This window comes from Sinocyclocheilus grahami, unplaced genomic scaffold, assembly GCF_001515645.1.
Source record: "Sinocyclocheilus grahami isolate Dianchi unplaced genomic scaffold, SAMN03320097.WGS_v1.1 scaffold340.1, whole genome shotgun sequence".
In the NCBI taxonomy this organism is placed as follows: domain Eukaryota; kingdom Metazoa; phylum Chordata; class Actinopteri; order Cypriniformes; family Cyprinidae; genus Sinocyclocheilus; species Sinocyclocheilus grahami.
The window spans coordinates 1,359,677-1,377,348 of NW_015505519.1; the positions used below are offsets into that span (position 1 = coordinate 1,359,677).

The 17,672-nt window shown below is 36.7% G+C and overlaps 1 protein-coding gene across 1 annotated transcript in view; it reads left to right on the plus strand.

Annotated features, from left to right (window-relative positions):
* The first annotated feature begins 250 nt into the window (after nucleotides 1-250).
* Nucleotides 251-17,672, plus strand: part of LOC107603081 (ATPase family AAA domain-containing protein 2B-like) — a 69,198-nt gene continuing 51,776 nt past the window's right edge. Inside the window, exons 1-7 of the mRNA XM_016295778.1 lie at nucleotides 251-553; nucleotides 2,682-2,839; nucleotides 5,693-5,724; nucleotides 6,463-6,610; nucleotides 15,940-15,941; nucleotides 16,050-16,205; nucleotides 16,365-16,440. Of these exons, the coding sequence (XP_016151264.1) occupies nucleotides 443-553; nucleotides 2,682-2,839; nucleotides 5,693-5,724; nucleotides 6,463-6,610; nucleotides 15,940-15,941; nucleotides 16,050-16,205; nucleotides 16,365-16,440 (683 nt within the window). The 5' untranslated portion in view covers nucleotides 251-442. The remainder of the gene's footprint in view (nucleotides 554-2,681; nucleotides 2,840-5,692; nucleotides 5,725-6,462; nucleotides 6,611-15,939; nucleotides 15,942-16,049; nucleotides 16,206-16,364; nucleotides 16,441-17,672) is intronic.

Sequence of the window (17,672 nt, forward strand, 5' to 3'; positions counted from 1 at the left end):
GATCGTGGATCACTTTTTTGTTACTAAATCAAATGTTAGAATGACGATTAACACACATTAACACACTGTGCAACTTCACCAAATATATAATTAAATGTACTAAAACATTAGTTGACTGCCAACACCAACAGAGTAACTATAACTAAAAGAACAAAAACGCATTCTATTACTTTTGCGCAGCTTTTGTATAAAAATCTATTTTTCAAAATTTCTGTGGCGCCAACTTCGTAGAAGCGCGCGAAGTCTCGTTTTTTTCTGTAGCGGAAGTGGCTCGCCGGAGAGTTTCGGCTGGCTGACAGCAGAGGGAGAGAGAGAGAGAGAGAGAGAGAAAGAAAGAGAAATGGCGCCTCGGCACTCCACTAGCTGAGACACAGTCAGAACGCAAGCAGCTGACAAGAGCTACAGGACAGGATCTGTCTATCAGCGGGGACAGACAGCAATCATGGTGAACACCAGAAAGAGCTCGGAGCACAAGCCCATCAGTCCCTTCATCTCGGGCCGGACGAGGTCGTCTCAGAGGAGCAACCCAAACTTGGACGAGCACAGCAGCCGTGTAAGGAAGAGAGAGACACCGGCAGCCTATTCTCTCCGCCAGCCGGTTAGCGAGCTGCTCACTCTGGCCTTTTGGAGATGGATGGATGGATGGATGGATGGATGTATAGATAAACGGATGGTTGTCCACCTCTTTTGTTCCCAAATTGCGCCTTGAATGATACTTGGCGTTGCAGAAATTGCAGTTTAATGACACGACAGCGGCGTGTCGCTTAGTTTTATGTGTTTTGTCACACACACAATGGCTGGGCTTTACTGAAGGCGGCCGGCTGGTTTAATGGACTCAGTGCCCCCAAGTTGTCTTTGTTATATTGGTTTCCAATTCGCGAACGAATCGTTCTGTTGAACCGGTTCTTTTGAATGATTCGAGCGAACCGATTCGCTGTGTTTGCGCGGCACTTTAATGTAGGGGATAACTTTTGCAGTAAATACTGACAACCATATATAACTTAATATTTGACAGTATAATTTTCAAGCTGGTGTAAAAATGTCTGTTTAAACGTGTCTGTCAAACAAGTAATAGTCACAACACCAATATGAAATTAATCATTTTATGTAAAACGAGTATAGTTTTATTACAAACCCGTTGAGAGAATTTAGCAAGAAATTATCTGTAAAAGAACTTGGAGCGCTTTTGAACGTTAAATGACTAAATAAATAAATCAAGTGAATCGGATCACCGAAAACAACAGTTCGATTGAACCGACTCGCTTACGCGAATCGAGCGTTGTTTTGTTGCTGTGTGTGTTTGTTGCGCTCGAGAGACACCGATAAACCGTCAAAACATAAGCGCGTTTGACACCTTTTGTCGGACGAAAACCGTCTCGTCCTCCGCGTGTCTTCAACAATAAAACAAGCTAGTGTTGGGGGAAGGGAAAAGCTCAGCTGAGACAGACCCCTTGTGGCTTAAAACAGTTATTGTTCGTGATTTTTTTTGTGAAGTAAACTTTGAACTCGAGTGTTTCTGTGTGACTTTAGCTGCGGTGTGTAATCGGCTCTTGACACAGGTTGATGTTTTGCACATTAGAGTGCTGTTTGACCATGCACCATGGTACTCTGGTATGCAGTACTGTGGTATATATCACAGTGAAAAAGTTCCATGCTGTTGCCATCTGATATCATCATTACCACCACAATACATGTGTGCATTTTACTTATAGTTCTTTGCTAGCTGTCAAGGTTCATGGAGTTATTTGAACAAAAAATCCTATACCACTGCCACAAGTTTTTGGCATAAGAGGTTTAGGCTTTTCCTCTTGTCTGGCGTTTAATTTGGTCAGTGTTTTAACGGAAGATTCTTTATGTTGTACTTGTGTAATGTCACTAACTATTTAATTTATCTCCAGCCTTTCAGTTAGATTGACTGATTTCATGAAGGTTTCCCCACAGTCGTTGAAAACCTGGAAATATCAATGAATTCAATGCAATTTATAACATTTCTTTAATGAGTATGCATTTGAGGTTTTTGAAATTGTGTTTTCCTGGTGTGGAATAATCAAAAATAATAGTAAAAGTCATAAATTCTTTAACAAATATCAATTTTTCAAAAAAAATTTTTGCTCATGTACGGTAACTTTTTTGCAAGATGTAATGATGTATTATTTATGTGTGAATGATGATTTTTTTTTGAATGAGTCATCAAACCGATTCACAAGTCGTTCTAAATGATTCCTTAGCTATTCATTCTGACTTTGAATGCTTTAACAAAATTCTTATCCAGTAATTTGCAAACAACTGGAAAAGTCATGGGAATTAATTGGTTATGAAGTATTATAACACTGGCCTGATTTCATCAGTAGACTGTTTCTTTATTTTCTCACCTTACATGTGTTAGGGTGGTGTAAATGTGTTAATCAGAGTTATTTAGTCAGCAGGGAGGTTAGAGTGAAATCTGGGAGGAGATGACATGAGTCTGTCGCTCGCAGGATCAGTAGAGAATGATGAAGTCTGTGTCGCATGAATCCGCAGGTTTTTTTTAGGCGGCTCAAGGACTCAGCTGTTATGTTGCACAGAGTGTCCCTAGTGCAGATTTTGTTTGAGAGTGGACTTTCTGTCATTATATTTCTCTTTGTGTATTCTGCATGCTCCTTCAAGCTTTTTAATATCCTGCACACCTCTGTCTGTTACAGAAGGAGCCCAGCAGTGATGTTAACAGCAGTAGTCCACGTTTGTCCCCGCCGTCCAAGCGGACACGCAGACAGACGCCACCAAGTTCTACCGATACTTCTCCAAGTCCCCAGAGTAAAGGCCAGAGAGGCCCGTGGACCATGTCCAAACACTGTACTAGGTGAGGTTTGACAATCGATGTAGAGCTGCATGAGTAATACTTATTTGATGATCCCATCCCATTGTAATCAAAGAAATGCTGTTCCGAAAAATCTCTTATTTATATCATGTCTAGGTTTAGCTGATTATAATGGCTGCATTTTAGTTTTGTGTTGCTTACAGTGTATTTAGTTTTTTTACACCGTCTGCATGGCAAGCGAGCAACATAACATTTAACATATTGCCAGTAATTTTGCTTTGGTTCGAAGACTTCTTTTTGGGTTTCAGGCAATGTTTCTTTTGCACTCATTGTAGTGTGCTATCATGATAGTCTGTAGTGTGCATAAGGCTGGCTAAAAAGACTAATATAAAGGCCTGTGATTGGGTGTTGCATTCATGCACTCAATGTACAGGTGCATCTCAATAAATTAGAATGTCGTGGAAAAGTTCATTTATTTCAGTAATTCAACTCAAATTGTGAAACTCTTGTATTAAATAAATTCAATGCACACAGACTGAAGTAGTTTAAGTCTTTGGTTCTTTTAATTGTGATGATTTTGGCTCACATTTAACAAAAACCCACCAATTCACTATCTCAACAATTTAGAATACTTAAGACCAATAAAAAAAACATTTTTTGTGAATTGTTGGCCTTGATTGGCTGTAATGCTCAACTATTGCAAAAAGTACATTTTAAATGGAGCATTTTGAGAAAGAAACAGAAGTAGATCTAATTGAAATAATTCTCAAGATTAATCACAGAAGCTGTAATGCTAAAGCCCAATTTATACTTCTGCGTCGAACCTACACCGTAGCCTGACGTGCACCTCTCCAAAAATCTAACAGCGCGTCAATTCTACGCGGACCGCAAGCGCTGTGATTGGTCTGCTAGAACCCCTCCCTCCGTATGTACTTGATGTGTTTATGTGCACTTTAATATATTTTAATGTTACACCTTCTTATATAAAATAAAACAAAGCAAAGAACAAGTGTCTTATAATTTATTATACTACATAGCATTATACATCAGTAGGGCTGGATATTGTTAAAATTGTTTCGATATCGATACTGATACCTTGACTTCGATACCGGTTCCTGAACGATACTTTTTTCGATACCAATTTTATGAAATAAATTTGAACAAGATTACATTATCTAAAAAAAAAAAGCCTTGGTTTTATTTTTCAGCTTGTTGATGTTTATACAAACTCAAAGACTCGTCTCCTGAGCCACTGCACAAAGGAACAAAATGTAACCAACAGAATAAATCAGTGCAAATAGTTTTAATAAAGCTCAAATAGTCTTCAGTTTGCACATCTGTTAGGCTACATTTACACTAGTTTTAAAATGCATAGCTCAGACAGAATAATGATTTCTATTTATTTTCCACTAATTTACTGATGAGCGTTAGCAGCTTCCAGCGCTGTCTGCTTGTGTTCTCTCTTCCATGATCGCTGCTCTGACTCCGAGTCAGAGGTAATAACATTTAATTTCAGCAACAATACATGGCCAAAACACACATTAGACGGCAATCGGAAGTTATTACAAACACTCGATGGTGGTTTAAAGTGAGTTTTGAGTAAAAATGGAATATAAATCTTATTTATTTCCTTATGTAGCATGATGCTACAGTTTGCATGAATGGTCACATAACACGCGCTTTCGGTCGTGTAACATTAGTATGAACGGACATCTGCATATGATCGGAACTCCACGCAGCTCTTGCGCTACTCTCCATTGGAAATGAATGACCGAATGAGTGGTCTGTCGCTTGTCAGAGATAGTGGAAAGCCGGCTTGAAACGCCAGTATGACGAGGATCATTTTCATTTTAAAACATAAACGCGCCAGTGTAAATGTAGCCTTACACCTAAGGGGGCTGGGACGCATTCACACTACAGCCTCACGTTTGCGCCACATCTCTGAGTGTAACCGGTGTAAACTAGTAGGTGTGTTCGACTTGACGCAGACCAACTGTGCAGACCGGTCGGTGTATTACAGTACCAAGAGAGCAGACTGCTCTGTGCGCTTTCGAATCACTCTCGCGGATGTCAAACACTGATCGATCTGTCGTGTGTTGCAGGCTTATTGGCTCACTGACGCTGATGAGATTAACCCCTTAGGTATCGAAATTTGGTACTGAACGACGAGATGTTTTTCGATACTCGATGATATCGAGGCAATTCGGTCGGTGCCTAAAAAGTATCGAACTCGATACCCAGCCCTATACATCAGTAGTTGTCCGCGACAAACAATGTTGATCTGCCATGGTACAAGTACTTGTGGAGATTTAAAGAATGCCATCTTCTCCTGTTCTGTTGATGTCTCCATTTTGTAGTTTTAAATTATGATTTAATGATTTGATGTTTATTTGCCGCCGTCACTGCTATAATGCTTCTCCGACGAGCCGCTGCTTCTTCAGCTTTTGCCGTGGTACTGTGGGTTACACCAGTAACATGCCCGTGGACACGGCAGACTAGCGGTTTGCATGTGCACTGCACGTCGACGCAGAAGTGTAAATGAAAACTGACGCATAGCCTATGGCGTAAAGGCAACGGCGTAGCTCAGACGCAGAAGTATAAATCAGCCTTAAAACTGATAATTGTTTTAATTAATTGTGCAGCTTTAGATCCATTTGCTAACCGATCTGCTTAATCTTAATACTTGAGACTTTACAGTTCAGATTGAGTTTGGGAATTTTCAGTGTTGTTGGAAATTAGGTTTTAGACTAGGTTTGCTTTTACTCGCATAGAAACAATTACAGTTATTTTCTCTAGATTCAGAGAAAATTCTTTAAATGTTTGTTTCTTATTTATGTGCTAAAAGAAGAAGTATTATTATTTGAAATGAATATGGAATTTCACATTGTCTTCCAGGTTGTCCACTGGTGCCTTGCAGAATGGACACAGTAAGAGTATATTATTTATTTTGATTTACTTAATGATTCCTGAAATGAAGAGTTCACCCAAAAATTACAATATTTTGACACGCATCAGATTTCTTTCCTAGCCGTTTATGGTAACTTAAGACAACGAAAGAGAACTTAATGTAATACTGTAAGGATTAACACTTTATATCTGTAACCCTCAAATTAAATATGCTGCCTTTTTTAAGCTTTAGTTAAAAAAAATTTATAAAAAAAGCATAAAAACAACAGAAATTGATAGAATGGAAATTTGGTCACCTATGTATACATACAGTTATGTATTATGTATAAGTTATTGATGGAAAAAATATGTCAGATAATATCACAGGGCTCGACATTAACGCTTGTCCCCGGACAAGTGGATTTTGTGAAGGGGCAAGTGAAAGAGAATTTTTTACTTGCCTGACCGGACAAGTAACCTGATTAAAACATCAGTAACAAACAATAACTAGGGCAGCACCGAAACTTTGGTGAGAATGATTCTGATTTTATTATTTTCAGAGTAAACGGTGACTGATAACCTATAATGTTTTGACAGTATCAAGGTTGTGTCAGTTGAGGCTCGTGCAGCCTAATGTTATCTGACTCACGGAAAAATCTAAACTAATAGGCGCAACAGTACACACAAAGAAATTGATTCACATCAGTTTTGATGTCATTATGATGTTATTCTTCATCATTAGGTAATGGTTTTAGTAACTCCTTTTTTTTAACCCATAGGTCGAATGAGTCTGAGGGGTGATTCTACATCAGATGGGAACCACGGTCGCATGAACGGTCATGTTGAGCTCAAGAGAAGCCGTCGCATCAGGAAGTCCCAGTTCGAACACCTCAATCAGAGTTTACTTTTCGACCAACTTGTCAACAGGTAAATGCTGATTGTTGTATACATAGCTAATTCATGCCTGAAGTATGGTAGTTGTCTTGAAATAAAAGATTTCTGTAAATTTTCAAACTCAAGACAATCTATTGCTACTAATGTTCAAAAACAGCTTGTTCAGAAACGTTGCTGCTTTTTTAATGCTGACAGACATTTAATACATGAACACATGATAAGCCGTCTTTATACGTCTAGACTAGGGATGCGCCGATCCGATATTCATATGGGGTATCGGCTCCGATAGTGCCATTTTTCTCGGATCGGGTATTGGTCAGAGAGGGCCGATCCAAATCCGAGAGGTTTTATTTTAAATTTTTCCTGATTGTGCAAATTATTCTGTGTTACTTCTGAAGCCATACGATAGCTTAATGTGAGCTACATATGAATATTTAAGACCTTACATTAAAGTTCACACAAACTCTTTTCTCCGCTGTGGCTGTCAGTCATTCGTTCAGCCTTTAAACCCTGGTCGCGTTCGGTTACAGCAGTCAACTCGGTAAAGCTCTCTCCAAGATCATTCTGTGTTCCCATTATACTTGATTTGTAAATGCATGTCTATGATTTTGCTAAAAGGACTTTATCTTCTTGCCGGAGTTTAATGTTGTTTTGTTACTTGCTACCTTTGTTCTGTGAGAACAAAACACGGGCGTAGAAAAGACTATAAATAGTTTTTAACGTGCACAGTAACTGAAATTTAAAACCGTTAAAAGAAAGGCTCAATAACTGTTGCACAGATATAATACACTACGCATCAATTTATCTTCCCTTTGTGCTTTGCAGTTTTTAACATGAAGCGCTTACAATGTGCGCATCCGGTGTGCAGAATGATGCGCTTGAAGCAACACAGGCTGTGACGCCATGTTGCTTCAAGCGCATCATTCTGCGCACCGGATGTACACATTGTAAGCGCTTCGTGCTCATAGACTGTATAAAAACAGTTTGTGCTGCACTGTATATGTTTTGTCCTATCGTATCTATCATATGTTGTTGCCTTCTTAAAAAAATGCTATACATTTAAAAGAAATGTATTTTAATTTAATAGCATATACTTGTATATAAATACATTCATGAATGTTTTTAATGAATGGATTTTATAATTAATACACATGGCAATGTGTAACATTTTACCATATTTAGTGCAGCATTTTTATTTGTTCCCCACAAAACAGTTTTTTCACTAATTATTTGGATTTCTAAAATTATTGTGCACTGATTTTTCTAGAATAACATTTGCTGCCGAATTATCCACTAACCTAGTTTATGATAAAGTTTTGTCATAGATTTATAAATATACTTAGGCCTATATTTTTTCATATTTATTGTTTATTTTATTTTTCTTTATAATTTAGTAGTCTGTATCTAGTAGATTGTGAAAGAATGATTATCAGTTCCACACACAGATTAATAGCATATACTTGTATATAAATACATTCATGAATGTTTTTAATGAATGGATTTTATAATTAATACACATGGCAATGTGTAACATTTTACCATATTTAGTGCAGCATTTTTATTTGTTCCCCACAAAACAGTTTTTTCACTAATTATTTGGATTTCTAAAATTATTGTGCACTGATTTTTCTAGAATAACATTTGCTGCCGAATTATCCACTAACCTAGTTTATGATAAAGTTTTGTCATAGATTTATAAATATACTTAGGCCTATATTTTTTCATATTTATTGTTTATTTTATTTTTCTTTATAATTTAGTAGTCTGTATCTAGTAGATTGTGAAAGAATGATTATCAGTTCCACACACAGATATATAAATTCTACATTTACTTAAATGGGTGGGACTTCACTGGTATCGAATCGGTATCGGCCAATACCGAACCCTAGGTATTGGAGGCGAAAAAGGCAGATCGGAGCATCCCGAGTCTAGACTAGAGGTCGACCGATAGTGGATATTGCCGATACCAATAGCTAGGTTGGACCACACTGGCCGATACTGATTAATTAACCGATTGTTTTAAAATTGATACGGAACAAAAACTAAAATAGTGCTTTATTAACAAAACCAGTACTGAACCATACTAGTAGTAGTAGTAAAAATAATAATAGTAAATGTTGAAATTAACACACTCTAACAAGGAACAATACTTACACCGCTTTCATTGATCTTAATGCTACAAATGAACTCTTATTTTAAAGTGTTACCATTTAATTTCAACTGTCATCCTTAAAGATGCACATCTTTAAATATATACACACAGGCTATAGCATTAAACTTATATACATATGGATGTTGTATGCATACTCTCAGACTTGAACTGCTTCTATTCTTGAACACTTGATGATTATCTAATCAAAATAAAAGTGCAGTGCTGAGTCTAGGAGAACTCCCCATTATCACACACACCGGACGCATCGCGTTCAATTTGAGCAGCGGTCTAAAACAGTTTATTTAATCACCAAACGGACACAAGTTTACTTCAAGAATGAACAATTTGGTATAGATGAGTTTGAAGTTTGAAGCAAACGGAAAGAGAAAGCGCGACCTATATTATAGCTCTATAAATAAAGCACACAGGCTTTATTAGAGCCACAGAAAGACAAACGTTTTGCTGAAAATGCACAATATACAATTCATTATGTACATTAACAACGATTCGGGATCAATGTAATGTAATTTAAAGGAAAACATCTAAATTTATATACATATGGATGTTGTATGCATACTCTCAGACTTGAACTGCTTCTATTCTTGAACACTTGATGATTATCTAATCAAAATAAAAGTGCAGTGCTGAGTCTAGGAGAACTCACCGGTATCACACACACTCCGGACGCATCGCGTTCAACTCAAGCAGCGGTCTAAAACAGTTTATTTAAACACCAAACAGACACAAGTTTACTTCAAGAATGAACAATTTAGTATAGATGACTTTGAAGTTCGGCATTTAAAAAACGGAGCAAACGGAAAGAGAAAGCGTGACCTATATTATAGCTCTAAAAATGAAGCACACAGACTTTATTAGAGCCACAGAAAGACAAACGTTTTGCTGAAAATGCACAATATACAATTCATTATGTACATTAACAACGATTCGGGATCAATGTAATGTAATTTAAAGGAAAACATCTGTCGGATGCATTTAAATCCGCGTCTGAAGTGTCCCGCTCTGTTCAGTGTGCAGTATCACGTCTAAACAAATAGCACATGCTGTCTCTCGCACTGTATAATGACAGCAGACCCTTCTCAGCCGTTAAACAGCTCATCTGGAGATCTTTTATACTAATAATACATTTGCTGTTAAAGAAAGTTTCTGTTATTGTCCCTAGAACTGTCAAAATGTGTGAGTGAACACGCATTTGTGGTTTGACATTGATGAAGATGTATGGTGTGTTTACACTGTTGCAGTATTTTTCAGTTAATTCCTATGAGAGCATGGTGGATTGTGGGATTGACAGTGGATTGGAGAAAATGTTGAGAGCATCGAACAGTTCATAAATGCTCAACTAATATCAAGGAAAAACACCAGGCAGCTGACAGATGTTGTGAATTGCAGGTAGTGATGTTTGTCATGAGCATTTAAAAATATGTGGGTTGTGCAGGAGATTCTGCTACACATTAGAGATTTTGCAGTTATTACGCAATATTGTCCAGCTTGGACACTTTCATTCTGAATAGATTGGCTGGGTTTACAAAAGTTTATTTAATTGACAATTCTTTGCATTGGGTATTCAAAAAACAAAATACATCTTTTCAAATAATCATGTATGTTTATATATGATGATTCTATTGGCTGTGAATTAAAAAGAGGTTGATTTTGAAATAAATTTTTAATGATTGATTTACTCGGTTGTGTCCTAATCAGGTTTTTAGTGTGTGAGAACATGTTGCTGCGAGTCAAAGACAGATGGTGGAAGTGTATTGGAGAGAGGAGACCTGCTGGTGTTGCACATGAATGGCTTGAGCTGCTTTACTCATTCTGAATGACGCTCCTCCATATTAATCCCGTGAAGCCTGACGTATGAAGTGCTAGTCAGAAATTTGCATAGGCCTATGTTTTTTTTTTTGTTGAGTATCATATTTGATACATCAAGCTTTTATGGCTCCTGTAGTATGATATAGAGAATATGAAGCATGAAAAGGTAAAAAACACCTCAGTTTTATTCAGAGCCCAATCTGAGCAACTATATGCAGTTTGGTGCAGCTGCTAATATTATGTCTCACTTGGGACGAAGAGGATTAAGGAAGCAGCTGTTAATATTCAAATTCTGTATTTGCAAATGATTTCAACCTCTAGAGGCCACTCTCGCACTGTATAATGACAGCAGACCCTTCTCAGCCGCTCCAGCAATGGACGCAATCCGGGAAAACTATCGGCATGGATTTTTGACGATAACCGATCGTTCCAGCAATCAACTATCAGTGCCGATTAATCGGCAAAACCGATACATCGGTCAACCTCTAGTCTAGACACCTATTCATTGTTTGACCCAACCAGTCAGCAAATCATTAGGCAAATGATTTAACTCCTGGTTGTCTGAGAGAGTCTGTCTATAAGCATTTTGAGCATCAAATGTCTTTGGATTGACTTTGGCTTCAAACCAACTAGCTTTCAACCCCATGAATCCACTAGGAGCCACAGTATCCAAATCATGTTCTGTTTGGACATTGTATGCGTACGTTATAATTCCCTCATGGTTTTGAGTAGCTGGTGTATAATTAGTAAGACATCTGATGAAGCCAACAGAGTTTACTCTTGCAGAAACTGACACTTTAAACTCAGCAAGAACTAAAAGAGACTACAAGAGACTACTCTATGCATGGTGACGGCATTTGTTCAACTTCCATTCATGCACATAATGGTTTATGATATAATTGGTGATTCCTAGCCAAGGCTACACGTATCCCAGGGGTGCTTAAGTAGGTCCTGGCTGTACTTGGAAAAGATGTAGACCTCGCTTCGTTAAACCTGTAAGTCTTTGTTAACATTTTTACTAAGGACCTGTATCAGTTCTTGGGTGATATTTCATACTTGTTGAGCTTCTGTGGCATGTTAAACAGCTCATCTGGAGATCTTTTATACTAATAATACATTTGCTGTTAAAGAAAGTTTCTGTTATTGTCCCTAGAACTGTCAAAATGTGTGAGTGAACACGCATTTGTGGTTTGACATTGATGAAGATGTATGGTGTGTTTACACTGTTGCAGTATTTTTCAGTTAATTCCTATGAGAGCATGGTGGATTGTGGGATTGACAGTGGATTGGAGAAAATGTTGAGAGCATCGAACAGTTCATAAATGCTCAACTAATATCAAGGAAAAACACCAGGCAGCTGACAGATGTTGTGAATTGCAGGTAGTGATGTTTGTCATGAGCATTTAAAAATATGTGGGTTGTGCAGGAGATTCTGCTACACATTAGAGATTTTGCAGTTATTACGCAATATTGTCCAGCTTGGACACTTTCATTCTGAATAGATTGACTGGGTTTACAAAAGTTTATTTAATTGACAATTCTTTGCATTGGGTATTCAAAAAACAAAATACATCTTTTCAAATAATCATGTATGTTTATATATGATGATTCTATTGGCTGTGAATTAAAAAGAGGTTGATTTTGAAAAAAATTTTTAATGATTGATTTACTCGGTTGTGTCCTAATCAGGTTTTTAGTGTGTGAGAACATGTTGCTGCGAGTCAAAGACAGATGGTGGAAGTGTATTGGAGAGAGGAGACCTGCTGGTGTTGCACATGAATGGCTTGAGCTGCTTTACTCATTCTGAATGACGCTCCTCCATATTAATCCCGTGAAGCCTGACGTATGAAGTGCTAGTCAGAAATTTGCATAGGCCTATGTTTTTTTTTTTGTTGAGTATCATATTTGATACATCAAGCTTTTATGGCTCCTGTAGTATGATATAGAGAATATGAAGCATGAAAAGGTAAAAAACACCTCAGTTTTATTCAGAGCCCAATCTGAGCAACTATATGCAGTTTGGTGCAGCTGCTAATATTATGTCTCACTTGGGACGAAGAGGATTAAGGAAGCAGCTGTTAATATTCAAATTCTGTATTTGCATTTTATTTTAAAATTCTGATTGCTTTATTCAGTCCCTCTAGGATTTTGCGATTCTGTGATCGCTGAATTTATCGCAAAATCAAGCAAACTCTCGTAAAATTTTCGTAATGGGAGATACAGTGAAGAAAGCAGTTGAATTTGGCGCAGAATCAATAACATCTCTGTGAAATCTTGTGAGAAGCATTCAAATTCGGCGCAGAATTCTGTTAAAGCTACAGATATCAGAACAAACGCCACTGATGTGGAAACCAGGAAAAACATTGTTCAACAAACACAAATCACCACCATTCATTCCCCATGGATTTAACATAGTAAAACTTGTGGCAGAAATGGTCTAATGTTTTCGAGTGATTTTAAATGCCTGACACAACCTTTCCCAGCACTTCAAAGCTTTAAGTATTTAATTATTTGTTCATCCTTCATAGGTTGCCCCATTTATAAAACTAAAAGTTTCATAATGAAAGCAAACACTTATTTAAAAATACATTAAATTATCACTAGTAGATGGCTGCAGAGAAGTACTTATAGGCTTATTAGTCATTTCCACTCCCTAATATATATATATATATTTGTATGAGAGTATTTTTGTATGACGGTAATAAAAGTTAATTTTTTCTGCATCTCAACTACCCAGACAGCACAAGTACATCTGTAAGGCGTCTGCTAAAGATCTGGGAAACATCTACTGTGTAATCTGATAAACGTCTTAAAAACGTATTGCAGATGAGCAAACACTCTAAAAAATACATCTTGCATATGTAAATGCAGACATCAATTATACATCTCCGAGATGTACATGTGCAATTAGGGTGAGTGCTTTACTGTCAGCTGCTGGTGCCACCTTCTGTAGAACTTAATGGCACTGGTGCTGGAGCTCTACAATGGTTCTCAAAGTCAAAAAAATGTTAGAAGAATATTGTCTGTGGTATATTTTCACTGCAAAACACTAAGAAATACCGCAAATATCACTGGAAATTGAGAAAAGCTGCAGCAAAATTAGTCAATTTAGGCCGCAAAAATCTGAAAAAAGTCCCGCGAAATCCTGGAGGTACTGTTTATTGTAGCCAGTGAGATCTTTATAACAGTATATAAAATGCTTATAAATATTAGTTGTCACTCTATATCTTCCAGTAATATGTTTTAGTAAGATGATATTTAAATGTTTAGTTTTATTATTATTATAGTTTTGTAGATTTTATTTTGGGGGGCAAGCATATAATGAAATGTAGTACAGTGATGATTGAGAAATGGACAAATAAACATTCCTCAAAAGCCTGATGGATCATATTTGTTACTCACATTTTTACAAGATTAAAAAAAGAAAAGAAAAAGATGTATGGATAGACGAGTAAATCCTAGTTGCATTTTAAAATATTACTAACAATATAAAAGTTCTTACATAAGATTTCATAGAAAAACCTACTATACTAAAAGATCTAAAATGCTTTTATAGTATAGCCTATCAATCAGAGGACAGAAGGCATGTGTACAGTTGTGTACAACAGGTATTTCATTCAAGTTTTGATCGTTGATAATTTAGAGGCTTTATAGTTTTGCGTATCAAATTCAATTCAAGTTTTTCAATTCAAGTTTATTTGTACAGCGCTTTTCACGATACAAATCATTGCAAAGCAACTTTACAGCAAATTAAGTTTATACAATATTTAGTGGTAACTTATCAGTGGTGACTGTCAGTCAAGGTTATTATAGTTTAGAATTTTTAAATTCGTTTTATTTTAATATCGTTTTCAAATTTGCTATAAAATTCAGTTTAGTTTTTATTAGTTTCATTAATATTTTTGTTAGTTTTAGTTTAGTTTTATTTTTGAGCAGAATTAACAGATCACTTCCAGAGCGCAGGCCTGAGATTGCTCAGATTGCTGAGATTGATTAGATGGTATAAGTATTAGGGCTGAATGATTAATTGCATTTGCGATAATATCGCAATATGAAAAATTGATTTTTCAATCGCAGAGGCTGTGACACGCGAGAGTAAAGAGGTGTGCTTGACTTGAAGATCAATCGGTGTATGACATCAAAGTACGGCGAGCGAGAGAAAGCATAAGGAGATGTCCGCGCTCTCTTATAGCTCTCGCAGTACTTTGATGACACACACCCATCGGTCTAAGCAGCGCTGCTTAGGAACTCGAAACTCGGGTCGAAGATAGACCCTGAGGCCCCCTATCCGATGCCGCCCGCCCCGAGTACATTATGGCCATCAGCAGAAAAAGAAAATAAATAAGTAAACAGCCAAAGGACATAACTTAGAATGGGAGATGGATCGGTTTGTGAAAGCGAAGAGAAAAGCCATAGATGAAGTCGCACAGACCCAGGCAGGTGCTGGTCATTTAAAAGCTAAATGCAGAAAATATGATGAGGCATATCTTGCTCTCGGCTTCACTCACCGAAGAAATTCATAAAGTCATTACTATTAAACTGTGAGGGAATATTTAGAATATTAAGTAACATTGAGAATATCACTATATATTGTTGTAACACCTCCGCCATGACCAGTCTGACGGGGCTCATGCTTATAACAGTAGCTTGGTGGAGTAGACTCATTTAGACCAATATAATCATTTGGTTTTAGTCAGGTTTCAGTCAAGCCGAGTACATCAAAGCTATTATCTGTGATCATTTCATTTACAATAGCTGCTTTGTGTGCGAGTGATCTAATGTTTAGGAGCCCAAACTTTAAAAATCGTTTTTAATTTATTTTACATTTTTCTGGTTTAATCACAATCAGATTTTTTTATAGATCCTGCATTAAATTTATATTTTGACCTCACTATTCGGGGAACAGACACCGTTTTTATAGATTGTGTCAGCGCGAGTACTTCTATCTAGGGATGCACCGATAATGAAATTTTGGCCGATACCGATAACTGATAACTCTTTATATTTGGAGGCCGATAGCCGATATATAGGCCGATAAATATACATATTAATTTTTCTGAGCATGATTGCAAAAACAAAAAGGCAAACACATACAGTGAACAACTGATTTTATTTTAAAACCTTAACTTCAGAAAAGTTTGAACTGATCTCTGAACTTTATTAACTATTCATTTCTATGGCCAACTTTCTTTTATATAAATAAAAGCTATTGCCTTGACAAAAAACAATGCATAAATAAAGCAACCAAGTCACTGAACAACATTACTTACATAATCAAAATACCAATCAAATAATAAACATTTGCAATAGATTATTATATTTCATTTGTGAAGAAAGTGATATGTCCCACGAAAAATTGTGTAAAAGTGCTTTTCTATTGCAGAAGTTCTAAATATAAGCCATTTTTTGATTTCCAACAGTGATGAAAAAGTTTAGTTTGTTCGTTCTAAAGAGTTCTCTTTGTTTTTATTTTTATTTTTTTTTTCTATAAAGAGTCTCACGAAGAGGGAGAGGAGGATGAAGATGTGGAGGCTGATGATGATGAAGACGATGAAGGAGATGAGGCAGAAGAGGCTGGAGAGGAGAACGACAGACCTTATAACCTCAGGCAGCGTAAAACTGTGCAGCGATATGAAGCACCCCCAATTGGTACTTTCTCCAGACTATGCTCAGGCAGTTTTCATTGATACTCACTTGCTTGAGCACCTAAAACATCCTTATGACCCTCAGATTTTTCCATGCCATGCGATTATTGGCTATTTTAATGAATGATTTTGCCTTTTGAATGCGTTTCATTTGTTTTCTCAGAGCCAGTGAACAGGAAGCAGAGCAAGGGCTCTCTGTTCGACACACACAGATCTCCTGCAAGAAGAAGCCATATTAGGTGAATAATGGTTATTTTCAGAAGTTTCTTTTCTTATGTCTTACTACTTCCTTTTTTGGAGGGCAATATTTTCTGTTTCAGGGTTGTTATAGTTAACTAAAACCATAAAAAAAGAAATAATGGAAATTAAATTAAAGTTAAAGGGTTAGTTCACCCAAAAATGAAAATTAGCCTATAAATTACTCACCCTCAAGTCATCCTAGGTGTATATAATAATAATATGGATATTTTTCTTACAAAAATGCATCGATTCGCTACAGGAGGCCTTTGTTCACCCCCCAGAGACGTGTGAGACACTTTTTATTAATAGATGGGCGCTTTTTATTTAACTTCTTTTGGACTGATGCATGCAACAACCGCTGAGTGGCATTAAACAGCTTGAAAGATCAAAGACCATTTTTAATATAACTCTTGACTGGATTCGTCTGAAAGAAGAAAGTAATTTACACCTAGATGACGTGAGGGTGAGTAATTTATGGGCTAATTTTCATTTTTGGGTGAACTAACCCTTTAAGTGAAACAAAATAATATATTTAAAAATGTAACTTATTAATTTTAGCTAGTTGCAAAGACAACATTTCTCATTCTTATTAGTAGTAGTAATAGTAATTTTAAACTTTAAATTAATTCTTCTATTTAAAAACTAGAATTTATGCTAAAGTAAAAATAATAGAACTGTATAGACATATATAAAAAAAAAAGACAAAAACGCACAGCAAAACTACAAAAATTTTAATTAAAATTAAAGCAAAATGTAAAATTAAACACAAAATATTAAAGGGGTCCTATTAAGCTCTTTTACAAAGTCTTGATTTTGTTTTGGGGGTGTACTAGAACATGCTCTCATACTAGGTTGTTCGAAAAACACCTTATTTTTCACATATTTGACATTATTACAACACCTCTCTCCCCAATCTGGCATGAACGGCTCGAATAGTTCCTGAATCAAATGAAGGCCCGCCTTCTGAAATACGAAATGTGCTGTGATTGGTGTGTGTGTGTTGTGATTGGCAGCACTCAGCGCCTGGTCGGGAAATGTCATGCCCCTTACCATAGCAGCCTGCGAGCTTCAGTGTAAATATTGCATCAAAATCAAATCAATTTAAGCGTGATTTAAACCCGGATGATTGTAACCACTCTAAGTTCGTCTGCCTTGGGAAACGCTAGTGTGTCTCCGACATAGTGATGATAACACTTGTTGCCTTCTCTAGTGCAGCTCAACCAGGTCTCAT